Source organism: Rhopalosiphum padi, chromosome 1, assembly GCF_020882245.1.
Source record: "Rhopalosiphum padi isolate XX-2018 chromosome 1, ASM2088224v1, whole genome shotgun sequence".
NCBI lineage: Eukaryota > Metazoa > Arthropoda > Insecta > Hemiptera > Aphididae > Rhopalosiphum > Rhopalosiphum padi.
Window position 1 is genome coordinate 14,134,645 of NC_083597.1, and position 20,868 is coordinate 14,155,512.

The following is a 20,868-nucleotide window of genomic DNA, read 5'->3' on the forward strand; positions in this document are numbered from 1 at the left end:
TAGTATCTACTTTCGTTGATTAATATAATTTATAGTGTATACTGTATACTGTATAGTAATAAAATAAATGTTTCTATTTTAAAGATCTTCAATTATATTTAAAATGATTACATTATTATAATTATATCCTCGAGTCTTAACACTCTTAACTTAATCAACTTTTATACTTAACTCATTACTGTGATTACTATATTATATAAATATACTGTATACAATAAACAGTAGCATGTATAATAACTAATTGATGCAGAAAAAAATAGTTAAGTTAAAATTGAATTAATAAAACTATCAAACTATAGTAAGTCAAGACAGTTAAGTTAATACGTTGAAAATAACTATGTATCATATAGTATAGTTGATTATGTATTAATTTATATTTGTACAAAGAATCCTTTTATAAAAACATAAAAAGTACATTTTTCAAAAATCATTTAAGACTAAGTGTTCATTGGATTTGGACACTGGTTAATTTTCTATAACTGTTATTATTATTTTTGTTGATTTATAATAAAATATTGAATGATTTTATTAAGATTGTACCTACCTGTGTTATCCTACTTGTTATTGAAATACCTAATCAATTCTAATTATGTGTTAACCTTGATCTGTCTTTACTTAAAAATGGACAAGTTGAAACACCTGCGCAACACGTGTCAACTAATTCGTTGAATAATAACTATTTTTAAATGGTATTCGGATTGTTTTGGACATGAATATATAAATGTGTATATTAAATTATGTTTAAATTAATTTGATTTGTCGGTAGATCGATTACGAACAACTTGTCGAAGTTATAATTTATATTGTATGACTAATTGGCTTAATCTTTAATGTGTTAGCTATAAAACCTATTATATTTTGGTAGGTACTAGTTACCTATAATTTAGAAAATCGTACTATTCTTATTATTGGAATTATAACATAATATTATAATAACACACAATAATTTAAATTTGAACTTGGAGTAATATTATATTTTATAAATTTAGAACAATAGTTCGTTTATAACAGCTATTTATATCGTGATTTGATTTTAAAAAGCATTGGATATATACCTTGTCATCAAAGAATAATAAATAATTTATCACTGTGAATCATATACATAATCGTACACGATGACCCAGATGCCGATTCTTCAATGTTCTTTGAGTCCTTGGATTACCATATGGTTGCTTGCACGTTTTGGATACGTAAATTTCAATGTATCTTGGCCTAATTGTACATACATAATAAATATAATTTTGTTTTGTATAGAGAACTTGAAAGTTTAAGGATTATAATTTGAGTAGGTATGTGGATTTAGTAGTGCAAACATTATAACTATTATTTTAGCCAACTTCTATTTTATAATAATTATCAGTAAAGTAAGTAAATTTGTTAATTGTTAAACATAGGTTCAAATTATTTTCAAGCTTGGAATGTATTTGATTGTTTAATGTTTAAACAATATTATATAGTATTTATTTTAAACAATACGATTTGTCATTATGAAGAAAACTTTAAACATTTTTTTCTGTAATTTAATATCTAATAAGTAAAATTATTTAAATCTTATATTGTATAATATATAATATATTATATACTTCTTACTAACATAATATTTCTAAATATAAATGTATCAAATGCCAAGTAAAGTATTTTTTATAAATATTAAGTACCTATAACATACTTTAATATAATAATATGTATACTAAACGTAAACACTTGCACTTGGTTAATTATTTTTTTTAATAACTGAAAATATTCGAAACTAGTATATTGTAGAAAGGGAACAAGACCTGAACAATATCAAGGAACACATGTAGGTGTCTTCTCGGATGGCGCCTTAGCAACAGTTTGTTTCTTATACCGATCCGATCAACACGTTCGTTTTTGATTAACCCGTTCCTCGCATACAACTTAAAATTATTTTGCCCACGCGTATTTATATAATTCACTTTTTTTTTTATGACCAAATATTCTTATATTACTTTTGGTATTTCTTAGAAAAAGTGTTGTTATTATCAAAACAAAAAGCAAATTCGGAAATTTCTTTGGTATGTATTTAACTATTAATAATTTTTAATAAATCAATTACATATTATTTTATAATGCGGTATTTGATCATTTGCTTAAAAATGTTATAATTTTATTTATGGTAAAATTGTGTATACACATGTTAATGTAGGTATTATACGAATAAATATCTAATATATAATAATATTATTTAAAATGATAGATCACAACTATTTGAATCTTAATGGTTATTATTAAAAAGAATAAAGATACTTATCAGCTTCTTTGGAGTCATGTTTTAATTTTTTTTCTTGTTTTTAAATGTCTTGCTAAAATACTGGTTATTACTTGGTTATACCATATAATTTTATCTATATTACAATTTACAATACTGCATACACAACTATTTATCTTTATCTTAACGTGTTTTGTGTTTTTATTTTTATTTTATCAGTGTAAATTTACATATTTATACATGGTGTATACGATATTGTTTTTAATAGTTAATACAATGCCCTGATGCTTAAAAAAAAATATAATTCGCGGTAAAAAATATATTTTGCTGTTTTTTTAAGAATATTTAAATAAAATAGGCATTAAATTCTTATTTATTTAATATTATAAGAATAGTAAGAAATAATTATAGGAAAATTTAACTGATATAAATCACAAACCGTATAATATGTACTAGATTAAGAACTCTTATTATTAATTTTAATTTCACAACAATTGTTTTCCAATGTAATACATAACACATATATTTTGATCATCTATTTTAATAATATACCTATTATAAAATAAATAGTAGTCGTAATAATATTTGTGTACTAAAATATTTAATAGCTTAGAAAATTCGACTAAAAGTAGATTTTTTAAGTAATGAAAATTTGTATTTTTTTAAGTGCTTTCATTTAAAGCAAGTAATATTTAGCATAATAGAAATTATACAAATAACTATAATAATAATAAAAGAATTGTAGTATTTAGTTGTTATTACTTGGTAATAATTAATAAAGTCAAACTAAATGCACTTTTAGATGATAATAAATATTTTTCTTTATTTTTAAACTCTTGGTGTACAACATCACAGTGAAAGCTAAAAAATATTTTAATATTTTATTACAAATAAGTGGATCGATTAAATGTATTAAAATTTATCAAACTTCTTTCAAAATGTATCTTAATCATTATTATTAATAAAACAATATTAATCAATAAGCCGGTTATTTTGTATTTGTATAACATAATTGCCATAATGTGTTATGACTGTTACGAGTTACGAACGTCGAACGATAGGTACGTTATATAATATATAGAAATAGAAATAAGTAATGTAAATCTGGAATACCCGTAGGATACATGATCATATAAGTATTCAATATTATTCACTGAGGTTTGATTAAATTAACTCAATATAATGTATTAATGTGTATTAAGTAAATTGTGTACTGCGCTTTGTATACTTATAGGTAATGTTGATTATACATTTATTAAAATGTTCTATTTTACCATTTAATGTTTAAACTATCTTTTTTTTTGAAATCCCAACATGCCGAATTATTAGTTGACAGAATGACAGTGTAAACGACCGGACATCAAGAGTCAAAAGGGGCCCGTCAAGCTATACTATCAAGACACACCCTATGCCGACACTTTTTTTTTATTAAATTTGTAAGTCGTCATTGAGTTGTTAGCGAGTAAAAACTGGTTATTGTATTACACACTTCCTTAGTAGTATTTGTAGTTTTTTACATACACAATTACACTTTTTCAATATTTTTATAAATGCTTTATGTAATTTATTATTAATTTTCATTATTTATATTACTTTATAGTTAAATTATTACTTTAATCATAATTCATAATCAATCAGTGATAAATCACTCAATAAACAAATTCTGGCTATATCATCAGATTTACCTATTGTTAAATCAAAGTTATTAATTTAGCATATTATGTTTTGTTAAATCAAGGCAGTTACATGAGGTATTACGTTGTCAGTAATATGATAATTTATAAGAAAAAAAAATAATAATTATTAAAATTGTCCAAATGATTTTTATATTTTCATATCAAGAAGGTATTCATTATATATCGATTTATATAATATTATTACATTTTATAAGTTGTATCTTTTCAAAATGAAGATATGTACCTACTACCTACTTTTAAACTAAAATACAAGTCTCTTACACAACATAATTTGTACCTATTTACCATTTTTAAAATAAAGTTTTTATGAAATAAATTGTAAATATTAATTTTTAATATTATAAAAAAAATATTTCGTTGCTATTGGTACTAATTATTATAATAATATATCTATATTCAACTTTTTTTATTTATTATTCACATACAATATTATAGGTATGTTCAATATTTATTATACATTTATAATATCTATAAATTCACTTTTTAGATTAAGTTCACAATTTTAGTTTATTTTGCATTTCTATATTACTGTAATATACTATACTGATATCTGTAAACATCTTTAAATTTAAGTGAATATGAGCTTAAATTATAATAGCACATTTTTAGTATTATAAAGTGAATATTACGTACTTAATGTATTTATATTCTAGTGTTCATATTTAAATAAGTGTATGACATTTTATTCCTATACTAAAATTCTCAAATATTTATAATAATAATACGTAATACAATAATCGAAATATTTTAGTTAATATCATTTTTATCAAGAATTAAAGTTTAAAAGACAAAAAAAAATAATATTAATAAATGCTAAAGTTCAATATAAAAATGAAAAATATTATTTTTTGATACGAGTAACTTGAAATTAATTTAACGTATCTAGAGGTATATAATTAATACATTTATAATGTTATATTTTCTCTTTATTTGTATAGAATATTTTGTAGAGTACTTATATATATATATATAAGGTCTAAATATTTTAAATACTAAAAAATTTCTTTAATATCTCGAAACCATAATTATTGGAATTTTATTGATATCTTTTAGATATCCACTTTTATTTTACGACTTCCTGTGTTAATACCATTAATATAGCACTAAGTTGAACATTTTGAGAATATTTGATTAATGAAGATGACTAATACTAGCCATTTGTGTTGGGGGCAAGGTTGGCGTTATAATAACAATATTAAAGGACGGGACGGACAGACGGCCAGTTTCCAAATAAGGGCTCCTCTGGCTCGCCTACTACCACTCACCGCCACTAACAACTGTCGTTCGACCTTACTATTTTGTATTTGACACAAATCCAACATAGAACATTGCGATATCCTAAACTAAATTCTGTATTAGAATTATATATAAAAACAAATATAATTTACTTTTAAACGACTATTTTACACACATTGTCAAACTATCTATTGCAGATAATTGATTGATCGTTATTATTATTTTTCAACAAAATTAGTATATTATTAAATTTACAAAAATTAAATTTATAATACTTACATTTTTATTCATATAGCTTATTAATTACTTAAACGAATATACCTAATATTAATATTCTATAATTTTAATAATAACTTAAGTTTCATTTTTTTTATTTAAATAACAAATTATCTTTATTTCGATTACAATATAATCAATTTTAATATTGTTTAAACTTTTGTTTAGTGTGTCTGTATATAAACATTATATTACATAAATTACACTGATTTTGTACAATGTCTATAACTATTGAACTATATAATAATAATAATATAATATGAACTCTTATAGCTCTGCTATAATATTTATATTATATTGTTTATTTGTTCATAATACTCGAAAAACTGTTTAATTTATGATATTATTTTCAAGTGTCTATATAGTCATTAAAAAATGTGTCGATGGAAACTAGGAAACTATCACCTCGCCACTTGAAATATTATTAAATTTCGATAAAACATTTTATTCGGTGAACGTTAAGTAGTAAATATTTTAAAAGTGTTATTCGTGTATTATATGTGTTAATAACATAATATTGTATATGATTAAAACTGATTTAAGTTGAACAATATTTTTTAAAAACCCATAAAAATAAGCGTGAATTATAGTTATTATTATTATTATTATTATAGCTATTATTTTTTTAGTGTCTATAACTCGTAAAATAATTCAAAATATATGTTACTATTTAATATGTAGAGTACATATATCTAGTAAATACATCTGGTGTAGTGATGTTTGATTTCAATAGGGTTTCTTGAAAAGGGATCCGTAAGGTTGTCAGAAGTACGTGCTAGTGCATTTAAGACTATAAGTTGTCTTTCACGATAGAAACCAAGGAATATAAATGACTTAATTAATATTAAGATCAGAAGCATACAGGATAAACGAATACTAAAGTCTAAAATAAATGTTATACGCGCGTATTAGTAAATCGCGTCAGATCTACTATACAAGTCTATACAATATACATGTGGACACATAATATAGTAGGTATATTTTTTTTTTTGTTAAATGTAAATGGTGTATGCTAATTCATTTTGCTGTTATTGTTATTGGAAGTTTCCAAAAAGATTAGAATAGTCGATAATGTTTATGTATAATATTAACTTTCAAAAGAAGGTCGAATACATTTCCAAGCAATTATTGTGTCAAATAACTTTCTGATTTTAATATTTATGTGTAAAATAATTTATTATCGATAGTATTTTATTCTTCGTACCTAGTTATAATAAAGGCATTGTGGTGAATTCTTCACTGGATGTTAATTATGATACATAGTAACATAGTAACTTACACATTGACATATGAACATTAAATTATAAATTATTATTACGATTTTTTTGCGTTCATTAAGTAAATTATTATTTATATTATATTAAAAAATAATAGTAGTTATACTGATAAAACAGTCAAGAAAATTAGTAATTATATATAGCTAGTAATAATAGCTGCATATATTTTGGGGAGAAAAAATAGTTTTTTAAGTCAATAATGAATATTCTATAAGTAGGGGATAGATGTTGCATTTATACATTTTTTTTCATTGTTTTTCATCTTGTGGACGTCATAGACTTCCTGTTCCGTTGACGTGAATGGTCGAAAACAATAGCCAATTTGTCACTTCTACATTGTGTATCAGGAATATTAAAACAATATTTTATGTTTTAACAATATATCAAAACAGTTACGTGGCTAATAAACCGAAAAGAGATAGACTTCCCGAACTAGTAACGTTTAGTATAATAAATAGAAAAAGTCGAATAATAATTAGGTGTTCATTGAACCTTATAGTCCATCGACTTCATTTACCCTCGTTTAAATCGCTGGCCACCTATTATATCACGTACGCAATACAATAAAAGTGCATTGGGTTCTCGGGACTAATATTGTGTTTGGTTTCAGCGACTAAGCTACTTGAAAATTGATTCATTGTCTATTGTCTCAAGATTTCTCTCCCGATTCGGCCGTACAATGTTTACAATTGAATATACCAATATCACAATCACATACATAAATTTGACTTAAGTAGGGTAAATGCTCCAAGCATTGTAGCTTTAAAAGTAATAGTTAAAAATTGTAAAAGGCAAATATATTTTTCCCGTTGATCTCACTGGTCGCAACTTTAAGTCTTATATTTATAGGCAATATACTTATACTTCTAGTTTTGAAAGAAAGTATATAATATATTTTTTTAACTTAACACGTCTATCGTATTTTTTATGACCATCTTTATTAAACGTATATTAACATATTGTAAATAGTGCACAAAACAACACCCAAAATATATTACTATATAGGTACTTCATTACCTCCTATAGTCCTATATGCTATATAAGCAACATCGATCTATAGTGTAAAATTGTTAAAGCAAAATATTTCATTATGTATTTATTCAATGTTATTTTGTGGTTATGAACTATCAAAGCCTGTAGGAAGGTAGTATAGAGATAACATTTTTATAGGTGTCAAAATATTTTACTCAAAAGACAAGACACGTGTAATGAGAAAGTATGTGGGTGTTGTGGTTGGTTGAAACACTTTACAGTTTACTATCCATCTATCACTTTGTAAGTAGTACTATAGTCCATTTCACTATACCTAGATTTATTAGATAATAACGTTACTATTAATGTTAATTTATGTGGTACTTATAATGTGCTATACTTAAAAGAGCAATTATATTATAGGCGAATTATTGAATGATAATATTATATTCACAAGTGTATATTCACGATAATGTAAAATAAGTTAAGATATGTTTTTTTTTCATAATTATTTAAATAATATATTTTTAACTTCACTACTATATATTAAAGATAATTCAATTCAGGTGTATGTAATAATATCATTAGTTTATTTCTATACACACTTCTAACGAATGTTCGTTCTTCTATAGTTCTCAATGATGACTTCACAATTACATAGCCACTCCTTTTGGTCGTTGGAAGACACCCACTCGTTCGCATACAGATTTTTCTTACAGTCTGTCTCGAATTTGCAACTACACATACTGATGCATGTATATTCGTATTACAAAAACACTATAATTCTGCAAACCTACGTACTCGTATTATTCATTTCCTTAGAGTTACTTTAAATTAATTTTGATGATCATCTCAACGATTTAAAAATCAATGTTGTACTATTGTATAATATATTTATTTATTGTTTATAACTCATAAGTACCTATATTATTTCAAATTCAATTGTTGACTTTTCCGGTACCTTATAGTAAATAATCTTATTTTGAAATATGTCATACCAAATATCATATAAACAATCATAATATATATATATAAACGGATACGGTGGCGTCCTTGACGAAGATTGACACGAAAAAAAGAAGTTGCAACACGCGTGATGATAATATTATTCCAGTAACTACCATGTCTGGTCATGAGGCTTAGTCGTGTTTTAGTGTCGTTCAATGCCACTCGGGAAAGAGAGAATTTACGCACAAACAGTTTGACCGATAATATGTTTATTACACATAAACACTTAAAACATTTAAATTTGAATCAAACTAATAAAATAAAAGACATATTTAAGCACGTATACATTATTCAGTTGGATTTGAATAATCATTTAATTTAATAACACCATGTATATTCTTTAGAACATTTGATATACATGTAATATTGTAACATTATTGACGTCTATTTATGTCCAATTCTTAATTTATATAAATAAATATATTTTAGTGATTATATACGTTATGTGATATTGATATTTATATATAGTGAGTTATATGACACAGCCTGTATCATTCTAATGCGCCTAATTGTAGATTGAAATTAATAATGTTCTAGCATTAAACAGTATACTATGACTAAATTATACATGGTACGTTATCTACATTTTACGGACGTGTAAAAATATATTCTGTTTCTAAAATATAATTCTTTGGTCATTCTGTCATAGTGTCAATCTTCAAAATCGCTGAATATTGTCACTTTCACTTCATGCTTATATAGGTTTACGGCTTACCACGTTGTTATAGACATTTAGCTAATGTCAAGTGTGTTTATATATAGGCCAGCATGTGTAGTATCTGTGAATGGAATTTTAATATTTTAAACACTTAATATTTTGTGTTGTATTTGTTTTGTAGATAACACAATAATAGATTCGCAATAATAAAAAAAGGATTGTTCGGAATGGCTGCTCGGAAGAGTACCATAATCTAGACATGGAGTCTAGAATAGGACTTGATTATATCGTTGAAAACCCAGAGTATACAGCAAAACTAGCTACAGGTAATTAATTTTTTTTTTTTTTAATAATAATATAGGTATCAATATTTTATTATACTAAGTAAGCTAAAAATATTGAATATATATTTCTATGGTAATATTTAGCGTACAATGAACGATAAAGTATAACTATTTATATATATTCATATATATAAGTATATACCTATGTTTAATATGTATACTAAATTATATACACATTTTTTTTGCGTATATTTTTTCGGAAGGTTATTACCTTACCTACATATAAAAAGCAAACGTCGAAAATAATTGAAATTATTTTATAATTTATAATACGTCACTTAAATCTGCAAGATTTGAGCAGGTTTATTTCTAATATATTTTAATGAAATTATTATATCTATTGTTGTAGGGTATTTTTCAAACATATCAGGTTGATCAGTCTTGTTAAGTATTTGAATACTTGTATTTAAATACTTTTTTGTATTTTAAATACTTTTCGACCAATGTATTTTTGAAATAGATACTTAAAAATACTTTTTATTTGTGTTTTTATTCCAGAATACTAAATAATTTTTTCATTCTATTGTTTTACTCAAAATTTCTAATTACCAATATTGAAAAAATCTCGGACCAATCCGAATTTTTTTTTCAGTTACGGCCTTTTGTCAAATACTGTATAAGTACTTACCTAATATCTTATACCTATTAAAGTATTATATTTATTAACTTAAACATTTATAAATAAGTTTAAATACCTATCTATTTACAAATAATATTAATTATTAATAAAAATAAATATTTTAGTATTCAATTTATTGAACTAAAAAAAAATATTTGTTTAAGTATTTTGAATACTTTTAATAGGATGTATTTGAATACGTATTTTAAATACAAATTACACCAAATATTTAAATACGTATTCTTAACAAGACTGAAGTTGATACAGTAAAAGATTTTAAGACACACCAGGGAAATATTCTGGATTGTGTTAAATAACAGATTTTAACTTGGGGCGTTATTGGTATTAATTGGTACAAATTATTTTCATTGTTTATCGAATAAATTGTACACTGCAGTGTACCTACTTAGGTATATAAAAATATTAATAATGAATAACAAACTAAATTTTATATATATTTCGCTTATACATTCAGAGATCGCAGCCTAAAAGCTATATTATCAATTATTTTTAAAATTTAAATCTTATTGACCTTGAAAAAACCACATAAAGGTTATGCTTACATGTAATTAAATAGTTAAAAATTATATATTATTATTGAGTATCTTAGATGAATATAAGTAATATATTAACATTATACATATTCTTTCATACATATCTCTTTATTTATACAAAATATTTTTTATATCGATTCATTTTTTTATATACAAAATATAACGATGATTTATAACGTGTATGATATTATAATCAGTTAGATTTCTAGATCTTTGTATTTTATGGGATTATGGATATTATCTAAAATGGTTTACCAAATTATCATTATAATTTTACTTTATTGTAAGTTAATTATTATAATGTATTATAGTAAATAATCGTACCCAAAATTTAATTTAACTAATTTAATAGAATTTTAAAATGTATATCTAGTTTCTAAACATTTGAAATTTTCTACCTTGAATTAAAAATTGTACTAAACATTTTAAGGTCAAGAAAAGGAAACTTGTTTTTTATAGACCGATCCGATTATGTCTATTGTACTGACGTAATTTAATAAGGAGTGTTTACATAAAAACGCCAGAAGCTGGATTTAAACAAAAATCTATAAACATGTTCTTGATTCTAAGATATAAACTATTGTAGTTTGTAACGATTGATATATTAAATTAAAAATAATATAATATATTCAACTAATAAAAAAATAAAATATAGATTCTTACAGGATAATTTATAGGCGAAATAGTTGTGTAAATTAAATGCTTGTATAGATAAGATTTCAAAGTCTTACAATGTTTGTAAATTTTTGTTTTTTTACATTTTTAGTGAAAGTAATTCATGAATACTTTGTTCAATAGATTTCAGAGATGACATTAAAAGATACGATTCATTTTTTATTTTTAACAAAATCATAATAATTATCAGGTATTGAAACATGCTTTTACATTGCATTTCAAAACTGGCCATTAAAAATATTAACCCATGAACTCGACAGTGTTATAAGGGATATAACTAACTCTTAATTAATTTCAAATAAATTTAAAGATTAAGTAAGTATGTTAGTTGTTTGATCCGCTATTTATGCTTCTAGCAAACACGAAATAAAATTTTATAATAGAATAGGAATACGTTTTCCATATTGTAGGTAAATATTTTATTATATTTTATGTTTAATGTGTTATATTTATATGTGCCGAAATACTCTGAAAAATATTCTGTTCTATATCGATAAAAAACATTAAAAAAATATAATATTTTTTTTATTGTTGTTTTATTTTGACTGAAAATTATGTAAAAATATATTATCAAAAACTAATAGATTTTGTAATAATGAGTGTTGTTTAATAAAAAAAATCATCCAGCTTTTTAAATTATCAATTTTTTTCTATAAATGTTCTTGAAAAATATACCTATAGAAAAAAGTGGTTAGTCAAAAAGCATGAAAATTGAAAACAAGATTCCTCATAAATAGTACTTATTAAAAATATCAAATATACATATGTATACCAATGTACCATTTTTTTTTTAATAAATTTCAAGTTTAAATTGTTTTTACCTAATTGCCTATGATATTTAAACAAAAAAATAACGATTTTAGTTAATTCGTTACAATTCAAAAAATATCATTTGTAGAGATTCAAACTATGATATTACGTTTATTATTATTATTTATTACATAATGTAAATTTCAAAATATTTAGTTTAATTTTTAGCTATTTATATCGTAATCCCATCCACTTCTTTCTTACGTACCTAGGTATATCGGTAATATTTTATAACTTATATTAACAGCTACGAATTACTAATATTCTAAAAAATAATATTATAGTATACATAATTTATACTTGGTAAACAATAAACATAAGTTTGATGTTCCATATTACTAATAAAAAAATTAATTACTTTTAGCATTATAAATATCTTTAGCTATATAGGCAAAGGCAATAGACTGACAGGCGGTCTCTGCTCATAACTTATTTTCGTATCTATGTTATGGGCAAAGGCAAAGTAAACTTTCGGGCATTGTATACTTTGCTCGGTGTTTTTGGGTAATACATTAAAATACTATTTTGGCCGGGCAGGGTTATACTGTAATCTAACAGCCAAGTTGCGGCTGTAGTTCTTTGCCTGGGGGGGGGGGGCAATATTTTTTGTTCATTAATATTATACTAATTATACATATTAATTAAAATAATGAAAATATTTGACAAAATAAAGAGTAAGAGATGTCTTGAGGGGGCTATGGCCCCTGTGGCCCCCCCTAAAAGCCACCCCTTTTTTGAGCTATTAACTTACTATTTGAGTACATTTTTTTAAATGTATTAAGCCGTTAAGAAGAAGTAGGTATAGTGAGGACAGGTATGAGGTATAGTAATAGGTATGAGAGTATAGAACTAATAGTATAATATTATGAAACCATTGTATTTCAAATACTAGTATGAGCCACCAGGTACCAATATACAAAACTCTCAATATTATCTCGTCAATTATCGTCATTTCAAAATTATATTTTCATCTATAATATTATCAACTAATCGGTAAATCGGTTTAGACTTTAGACTGTAGAGGAGGTACTTGATCCAACTATTACCTACATTGAGAGAAGCAGCGAGAAAATATTCAAAGTTATGAGGACAGGGTTATGATAGATGTAATTGTACTCAACAATGTTCAAACAAAAAATGTAAATGTAAGGAGTCAGGGAAAAAATGCAATTCAAAATGCCATTCTAATAATAATTGCAAAAATAAATAATTAAGGTGATAATATTTATGTATTGTTTAATGTAATTGTGATAAAAAAATAATGGTAAACGTTGCCCGAAAGTCTATTTTGCCCGTAACATACAATGATTAGATAATAGTTTAATACATCCATTACAACAACCTATTTGGCTATTTATGACAAAGTCCGCTCGATACCTTTTCAGTTTTTTAAAACAGTAAAAGTGCTTCAATCTTCAACTTCAGAAGAAATTTAGATAAAGTTAGTATTAAGGGGGATAAAACTTGAAAAATTAAAAAAAAATGATATCAATATGTTCTAATCAAGATGTAATTTTCAAAATAAATATTCTGAATATTTTTATTTTACCCGTAAACATAGAATTTGAAGAATTTGATCATACAATTAAATATTTATTTTACTCTAATGCTAACATTACTAACTTTATTAGTTTATTGTAATAAATTTACTTATAAAATATTATTTTGAGAAAATATTCATAACATTTATTTTTATTATACATTGTGAATTTGTGATACACCATAATTTACTTTTTTTCGATTTATATTGATATATATATATATTTTTAAATCAAAAACTTGAAAATATTATACAAGATTCCTCAAAAATTATTTTTTGATGTTTTAGTTGTTTAAAAATAATAAAAATGCATATGCTCAAGCACAATATATGTATTTTAAAAGCGTTTAAAATTTAAATTTGATCGAAATTCCAAAAATCATGAACATTTGGAAATTAGTTGTAGTTAAATATTCATTATATTTTTAATTTAATTACTTAAGGTTAAAAAAAAAAGAAAGCGCTAGGTACAAAAATAAATTAAATTGATGGTCTAAATCATCAATAGGATGCACTTTTCCAGAAATTACATTCACATTCCAAGTATTTTGTTTAACAAAAATGGTTTTAAGTGAATCAAAACCAAAGTGTCGAGTACATTTTGTAAAATCACTAAATTTCCACAGTTTATAAAGGGAAACATTAACTGTGCTAAACTATTTTTAAAAGATTGATAACTTTATACTTACTTATTTTTGATAATCTATTGGAAAATAAAAAAAGGCTTAAAATTAAAAATTTCACAGGAAAAAAATATTTGATCCAACAAAAATGTTCATGCTAAAGATAGACAATTTCCTGTTCTAGTTTTCTTGATGATATTATTATATTAGTATTATCATATTTTCTTTAATATTAACAGCAAAGTATGGATGGGTATATATCTAATATTTATAAGATATATTGTTTTATCTTAATACGAAGTTTCTCATAAGTAGTTCTTACTCTTACAGCGATTTCAAAACATTTAAAATACACAGGTGACATTTTTTCGGTAAGCGTTTAAAGTTTGATTTTATCAAAATTGAATATTTGAAAGAAAAATTATATTTCTAAAATCGATTTAGTTTATTTTGTTGTATTCAAAAAAATATTAAACATAGAAGAACTTGACACTTTTTGTAATTACATATTTATAGGACTAAGATACATTATTTTTTATACACAAATTAATGTTCATACGTAGACTATAGTTATAAGCTATGTATACCACTAACTCAGTGGCACAACCAGGAGTTCCTGGGCCCGTACCCTTCCCCCTTTGAACCGTGTCGTATCTTTCTAAAATAATAAATATGTTTGACAAAATACCTTTATTTTTACATTTAATTATCATTTAATTTTACATTATAATTACAATATTTACATCAATCAATCAATTAAATAATAATTTAATTTGCTTGCTACTTAGTCCGTGGTTCTAATAAATGGGTAAATACACGCTATATTAAGTCGTTGGTAGACTTAAAAGCAAAAAATAATAATACGACAATGGGGGGGGCTTCAGCCCATTAGCCCCCCTGCGTACGCCACTGAATACCTTTAATAACAATAATAATATATGATATAATATTATAATAATTATATTATGTATAGCAGGTATTAAGGTAATAAGGTATTTATTATAAATTATGGAATCTTTTCATAAAAATTAGTTTATATCTACTTTGACCTTCTGTATTATTCTATATTTATTATCATATTCATATATTATATCCGTGATACACCGTAGGTACACTTTAGCTTATAAACGAGAGTTGCCGTTTGCATTACTACTTTTCTCCTCCGAATAAACATTCAGACCGAAACCATTGAAATATTGAATATATTCGAATAAAATAAAAAATAGTATTAAGTTTCCAAGAATAGGGGTTTTAAATTATAACAAAATAATTAACATCTTTAAATAAGTAAAATTTCGTCAACATTTGTACTTATAAATTATAATGTCTATGTAAAATAGTTGTTTTTATATTAAATATATATTAGATTTTATGGTTTCAGTATCATATACTCATAACTCATGAGGAATCTTGTATTAAATTTAGTATACAGACAAAACTTAGATAAAAAGAAAAGTTTGTAATGCCTATAAATATCTCAAAAAGAGTTAAGATATTTTGATATTTAATCGTGTAATTAAAATGATAATATAAAAATTTGGTGAACATTTCAAATATTTATTGTTATTTTTTTGAAATACAATAAAATTCCAAAAATTGTATGATGTGAAATAATTATTAACCAGTACTAATAAAATTGTTTTTTTATAATACATAGGTTAATAAACTTATAAAAACCTTTAATTAAAATTTTAAATCTTAGGTATAAAAACAAAAAATGAAGATTTTAACATATTTTTGAACAATTAATATTATATTTATCATAATAACTGGACGAGTTATAATAATGCAGATACTTTTAATAGACATAACTATTACTAGTTTATATCTCAAGATTGTAGAATCTTGGGTATATAATTATATCATGTATAAATGTATAATATCAAACTAAGATTAACCATTCAAATCTGTATAATATAGAGTTCAATGAAATTAACTAATTAAAGAGTGGGTGTATAAAAAAAATTTGATCATACGATTACATATTTATTTTACTCTAATTCTAACTTTACTAGTATGTAGTATATTGTAATTTACTTATAAGATATTTTAAGAAAATTTTCAACATATCATTTTTCTTCTTATTATTATATGTATTTTTTTTAAGCACCCAGTCAATCTTTTTTAAGTATTTATTAATTGATTTAATGTTTTAAAAGTGTAGGTAGTTCAATTTCATGAATGAATTTATTACGTATTATAAAAATTTAAGTTATGCAATTCAATATAAGATAATAATTTTTCTTTGTGATTGGAAACTTCAATGAAACCGCATGTATAATATTATAATCCCAGGTAGCTGGACTTTGTTGTGTGACGTCACGCGGATCATTCTTGGCAAAAAAAACCAGTTTTAACACCTACAGACCCATAGACCGAACAGTTCAAACTCTTGCCATGTAGATTTTCTACGGTGTAGTCTATATTTTTATGTAATCTTTTCAACAAATTTTATACGTCTTGTTTTATAGTTTCATTGCCATTCTTATAAAATACAAACACAGCCGTTGCAGTTGCTTAACAATTATACATATTCAGTAAAATTATTTTTTAGTATTTTAAAGCAATTATTATTAAACTGCCCACACTAGAATTAAATAAAAATAAAAAAATCAGTACAATAGATTTAGATACCATATGTTCATTTTATCACAAGTTTCTTGACTTTGCAGTCAATTAATAACACTCTTATTGGATATAATGGATATAGTTCACAGTCTATAAGTTTATACATTTAATAAGCATACCTTGCTGTTTATAGATATACATTTTCTGTATGTAAACATGATTATTCCTTATAAGGTAAATCCTTTTAACATGCCGCTATGGCTGTTAAGTTAATATGAATTTAATGTTGCTAATTGACAATTTTGCGCAATATAATCAAAATATCTACTAAGTTACCTACATAATTATCCACGTAAAATGTTAAGAAATAATGTAACCTATATATAATTTATCTTCCACTTATTAAATTTATTGTATCAATTACTTACATAGTGATTTTTATTTCTTACACCATTCAATATTTCGAGTATAGTATTGATTATTTTTGAATTCATCAACTTGCAATACCGAATGTCAATCTTCAATTTTAAAGTTGAGCCTAAATTTTCCATTTCGTAATTTGAAGCAAAATATTTTTTCAATTATTTTTTATATACATATTCAATATTTAACAAAATACCTTTACATTCATTATTATAACTTATATAAGTAAACTAACTTAACATAAAAAAAAATTAGTTATCCTTACCATAAATCTCACTCCTAAAAACTTGCCAATTCACTTTTCTCGTAAATTGACAATAATTTGTCGACGTAGTGACGTAATTACGTACGGTTAGTCACTAAAATGAAAATTTAAGAACTCCAGTTATAATTATCCAAATTCTCCACATTTCTATAAAATTTAAAAATATTTTATATTTTATATTTTAGTTGCCGCCTTACTAATAATACTTTTCCACTAATCTAAAATCCGATACCTTTTTTAGGGAGAATGGAGTTTGTGTTATAATTTATATTAACAAAAATTACTTCGCGAGGAAAATTTTCAGGCATTGTAAAATTATTGGATTTTGATAACTGTATTTTTATCTGAAAGAAGAAGAGTTTTTACAGTTCAAATTGGACTCCAATTTTTAGTTTATTTCAAATAATGGTATAAAATAGTCTGTAAAAAAATAATTTTAGCACTGGGAGTCTTATGGTAGTTTTAGTAAAAAGCAACAAAAATACGAGGTAAACAAATATATATGTATAATATTCTCTATAATTGCATGTTTTTTGAAATATTTCAGAGAAAAAATATAATTAGTCTTAAAATAATAATTTGTTAAATTTTAAAGAATTACACTGTTTATTTCATATAAAAATATATCATAATTTATAATTTATACTTATGAGTTATGAGTAATATCATTATTTAGGTTTAATATAGGAGGTACGACTCGTTTTGCGCACATTTATCTTTTTTATGACACTGACACGTTTGCACACAAAAGCACTATTCGATTGTGCAAACATATTTTAGTTTTAAATAATAAAGGTATAACTCATTTACTCACATTAAACTTTTTACAATTCATTTGAGTATAAGATATTTTGCACTTTGTATCAATTCGAATTTGGTTTCATTAAATATATCACTATAATAAAACAAAAAAACAATCTTTGTAAGTAGCCGAATATCAATTAATTGTTTTTTAGCATTTTTTTAAGATTTCGGTAAGTTTGGAAAGGATTTTTTTTTTTGTTTCATATAATATGGATCTTTGAATTTTTATATCGCTAAATTGAACATTTTTAGAATTATAATTATTTTGCAGTGATATGTTTTTTTTATAAGTACTTGTAAGATAAATTTATTTCTGGTAATTTGTATCGATTATTCAATTTTTGTATAAATACAAATTATTTGTTTACGCAGTGGTTTTAATATTACCGTGTATGGCGTATACACAAATGAGCTATCGATAAATAAGTAAAAAAAGTTGATTGTGCACAAACGAATTACATCGTAATCTAGGTTACCTGCAAAGGACAATGTCGTCCACCTAGACATTTTGTATTACAGTCAACATTTTGGTTTTATTTCCCTGTTATAAACTTTAATTTATCGTGTGTTACACTTGTTTAAAAAAAAATCATTATATGCTTAACTATCCGAGCTTGAACATTATTTTTATATTAACGTTAGCCTTTTACCATATTATACATTAAAACTTGGTTGTTAAAAAATGTGTAATGTATATTTTGTTTCAACCCTCCCCTTATCCATATAAATAAATAAATTAATTAATAAAAATAAAAAAAATTTAAATATTTTATTATTCTACAATATAGAAACAAAAGTATTAAGTAAGATATAAAATATTATTATCATTATTATCTGTATGAATATGTTATTAATAATATAGAGCTAACCTAATCGAACACTAGTAATACTACTACGCTAAAGTACTAAGTGCAATTAATTTAAAATTTAATCTAGTGAGTTCAAATATTATTAAAGAAGAAAAATCAAATTTGAGAGTAGAACATTTATAGATTTAAATGCTGTGTTTGAATACTTAAAATAAAGGTGTAATGTTTCGTCAAATATAGCTAATTATCTCATTTGTTTTAAATACATGAATAATAATCATACCCAACTATGTGGGTCTGATTATAATCCATTGTTTTTCTATGTATGTTAACATTTGATAATTTTTAAAGTGATGCTTGGTGGAGGTAAAGTCTTAGGTTTTTTTAATCGCATCACTACATACTAGCCACTATAGTCCATTCGAAATGAAATACACTCTCTTCTTAAGTGGGCGTTGTTCTCAAATGTACTACTATTTCTATATCATCATACATCATATAACTAATTCATTGAACATTGAACTTATAAAACTGTAAATAACTGTTTATTAATCTTTCTTTCTTGCAGTTTTTTTGGGTGAGGCAAATCTACGTTAAAGATGTCTTAGCCAGGGTTTTAGTTTTTAGGCTTTAATAAGTGACAATATTTTGAATTAGTAGTAAAATGTATCAATGTAATTTAAAAACATATTCCATAATGAAAAAAACATATTTATAGTTCTATTATCAGTTGGTACCTATCAGTAATTTAAATATACATAATATGTTGGTATAGCGTTTAATGTCATGATTAATTTCACTAGAAGTTTTTAGTTTTAGTATTAAAATGTAGATAAAAAGTAAATTAGGTATTAGGTGTTGATAAAAATATGTTTGTCAATTATTAAAATATTTTTATGATTTAAACAATTTGAGTAAATTAGTACGTACCTATAAAAAATATATTTTATGAAATATATGCGAATATTAATTATACCTATTATTATATAGGTACTATCTTATATATATATGTTACGCCGAATACGTGAAATCGGCAATTTGGCTACCAAATTCACGAAATCGGCAAATTTTGATTGCCGATTTCGTGAATTAGGCAGATTTTTTTCTGCCGATTGCATGAATTCGGTAACATATTATTATGACATAATTACAAATAGTGGATTATAAATAAACAATAACTGCACGCGTGATGATCGGCATTACCACGCCGTAATCTTTATTACCTATGATGATAGATGCTATGATACGTACAAGCATTTTATCTTGGTCATTGAGGTCTTTTTATTGCACGTACATGTCCTCAACCCCACCCATTCAAAATGTTGACATTTTTTCAAGTCAACACTTAGCAGTCATTTAGCAACAATTTGCAAGCCTATTTTTTAATCGGAAAAAATAAAAAACTTAGGGTGGGGCTGGAGACACATTTTCCCAGCCCCACCAATATCATTGAAATCATATTTTCAAATTTTTCTTGAAC

General features: G+C 24.2%; 1 protein-coding gene across 2 annotated transcripts in view; it reads left to right on the top strand.

Moving 5' to 3' along the window:
• The first annotated feature begins 1,828 nt into the window (after positions 1 to 1,828).
• Positions 1,829 to 20,868, top strand: part of LOC132929637 (inverted formin-2-like) — a 45,188-nt gene continuing 26,148 nt past the window's right edge. The window contains exons 1-2 of one of the 2 annotated variants that reach the window (XR_009662132.1): positions 1,829 to 2,036; positions 9,536 to 9,680. Coding sequence is in view for 1 of the 2 variants with exons in the window: in XM_060995209.1 (XP_060851192.1) it covers positions 9,614 to 9,680 (67 nt within the window). In the remaining variant the exon portion in view is untranslated. Of the gene's footprint in view, positions 2,037 to 7,973; positions 7,992 to 9,535; positions 9,681 to 20,868 lie in introns of those variants that run through there. The other variant, XM_060995209.1, reaches the window with a different exon arrangement.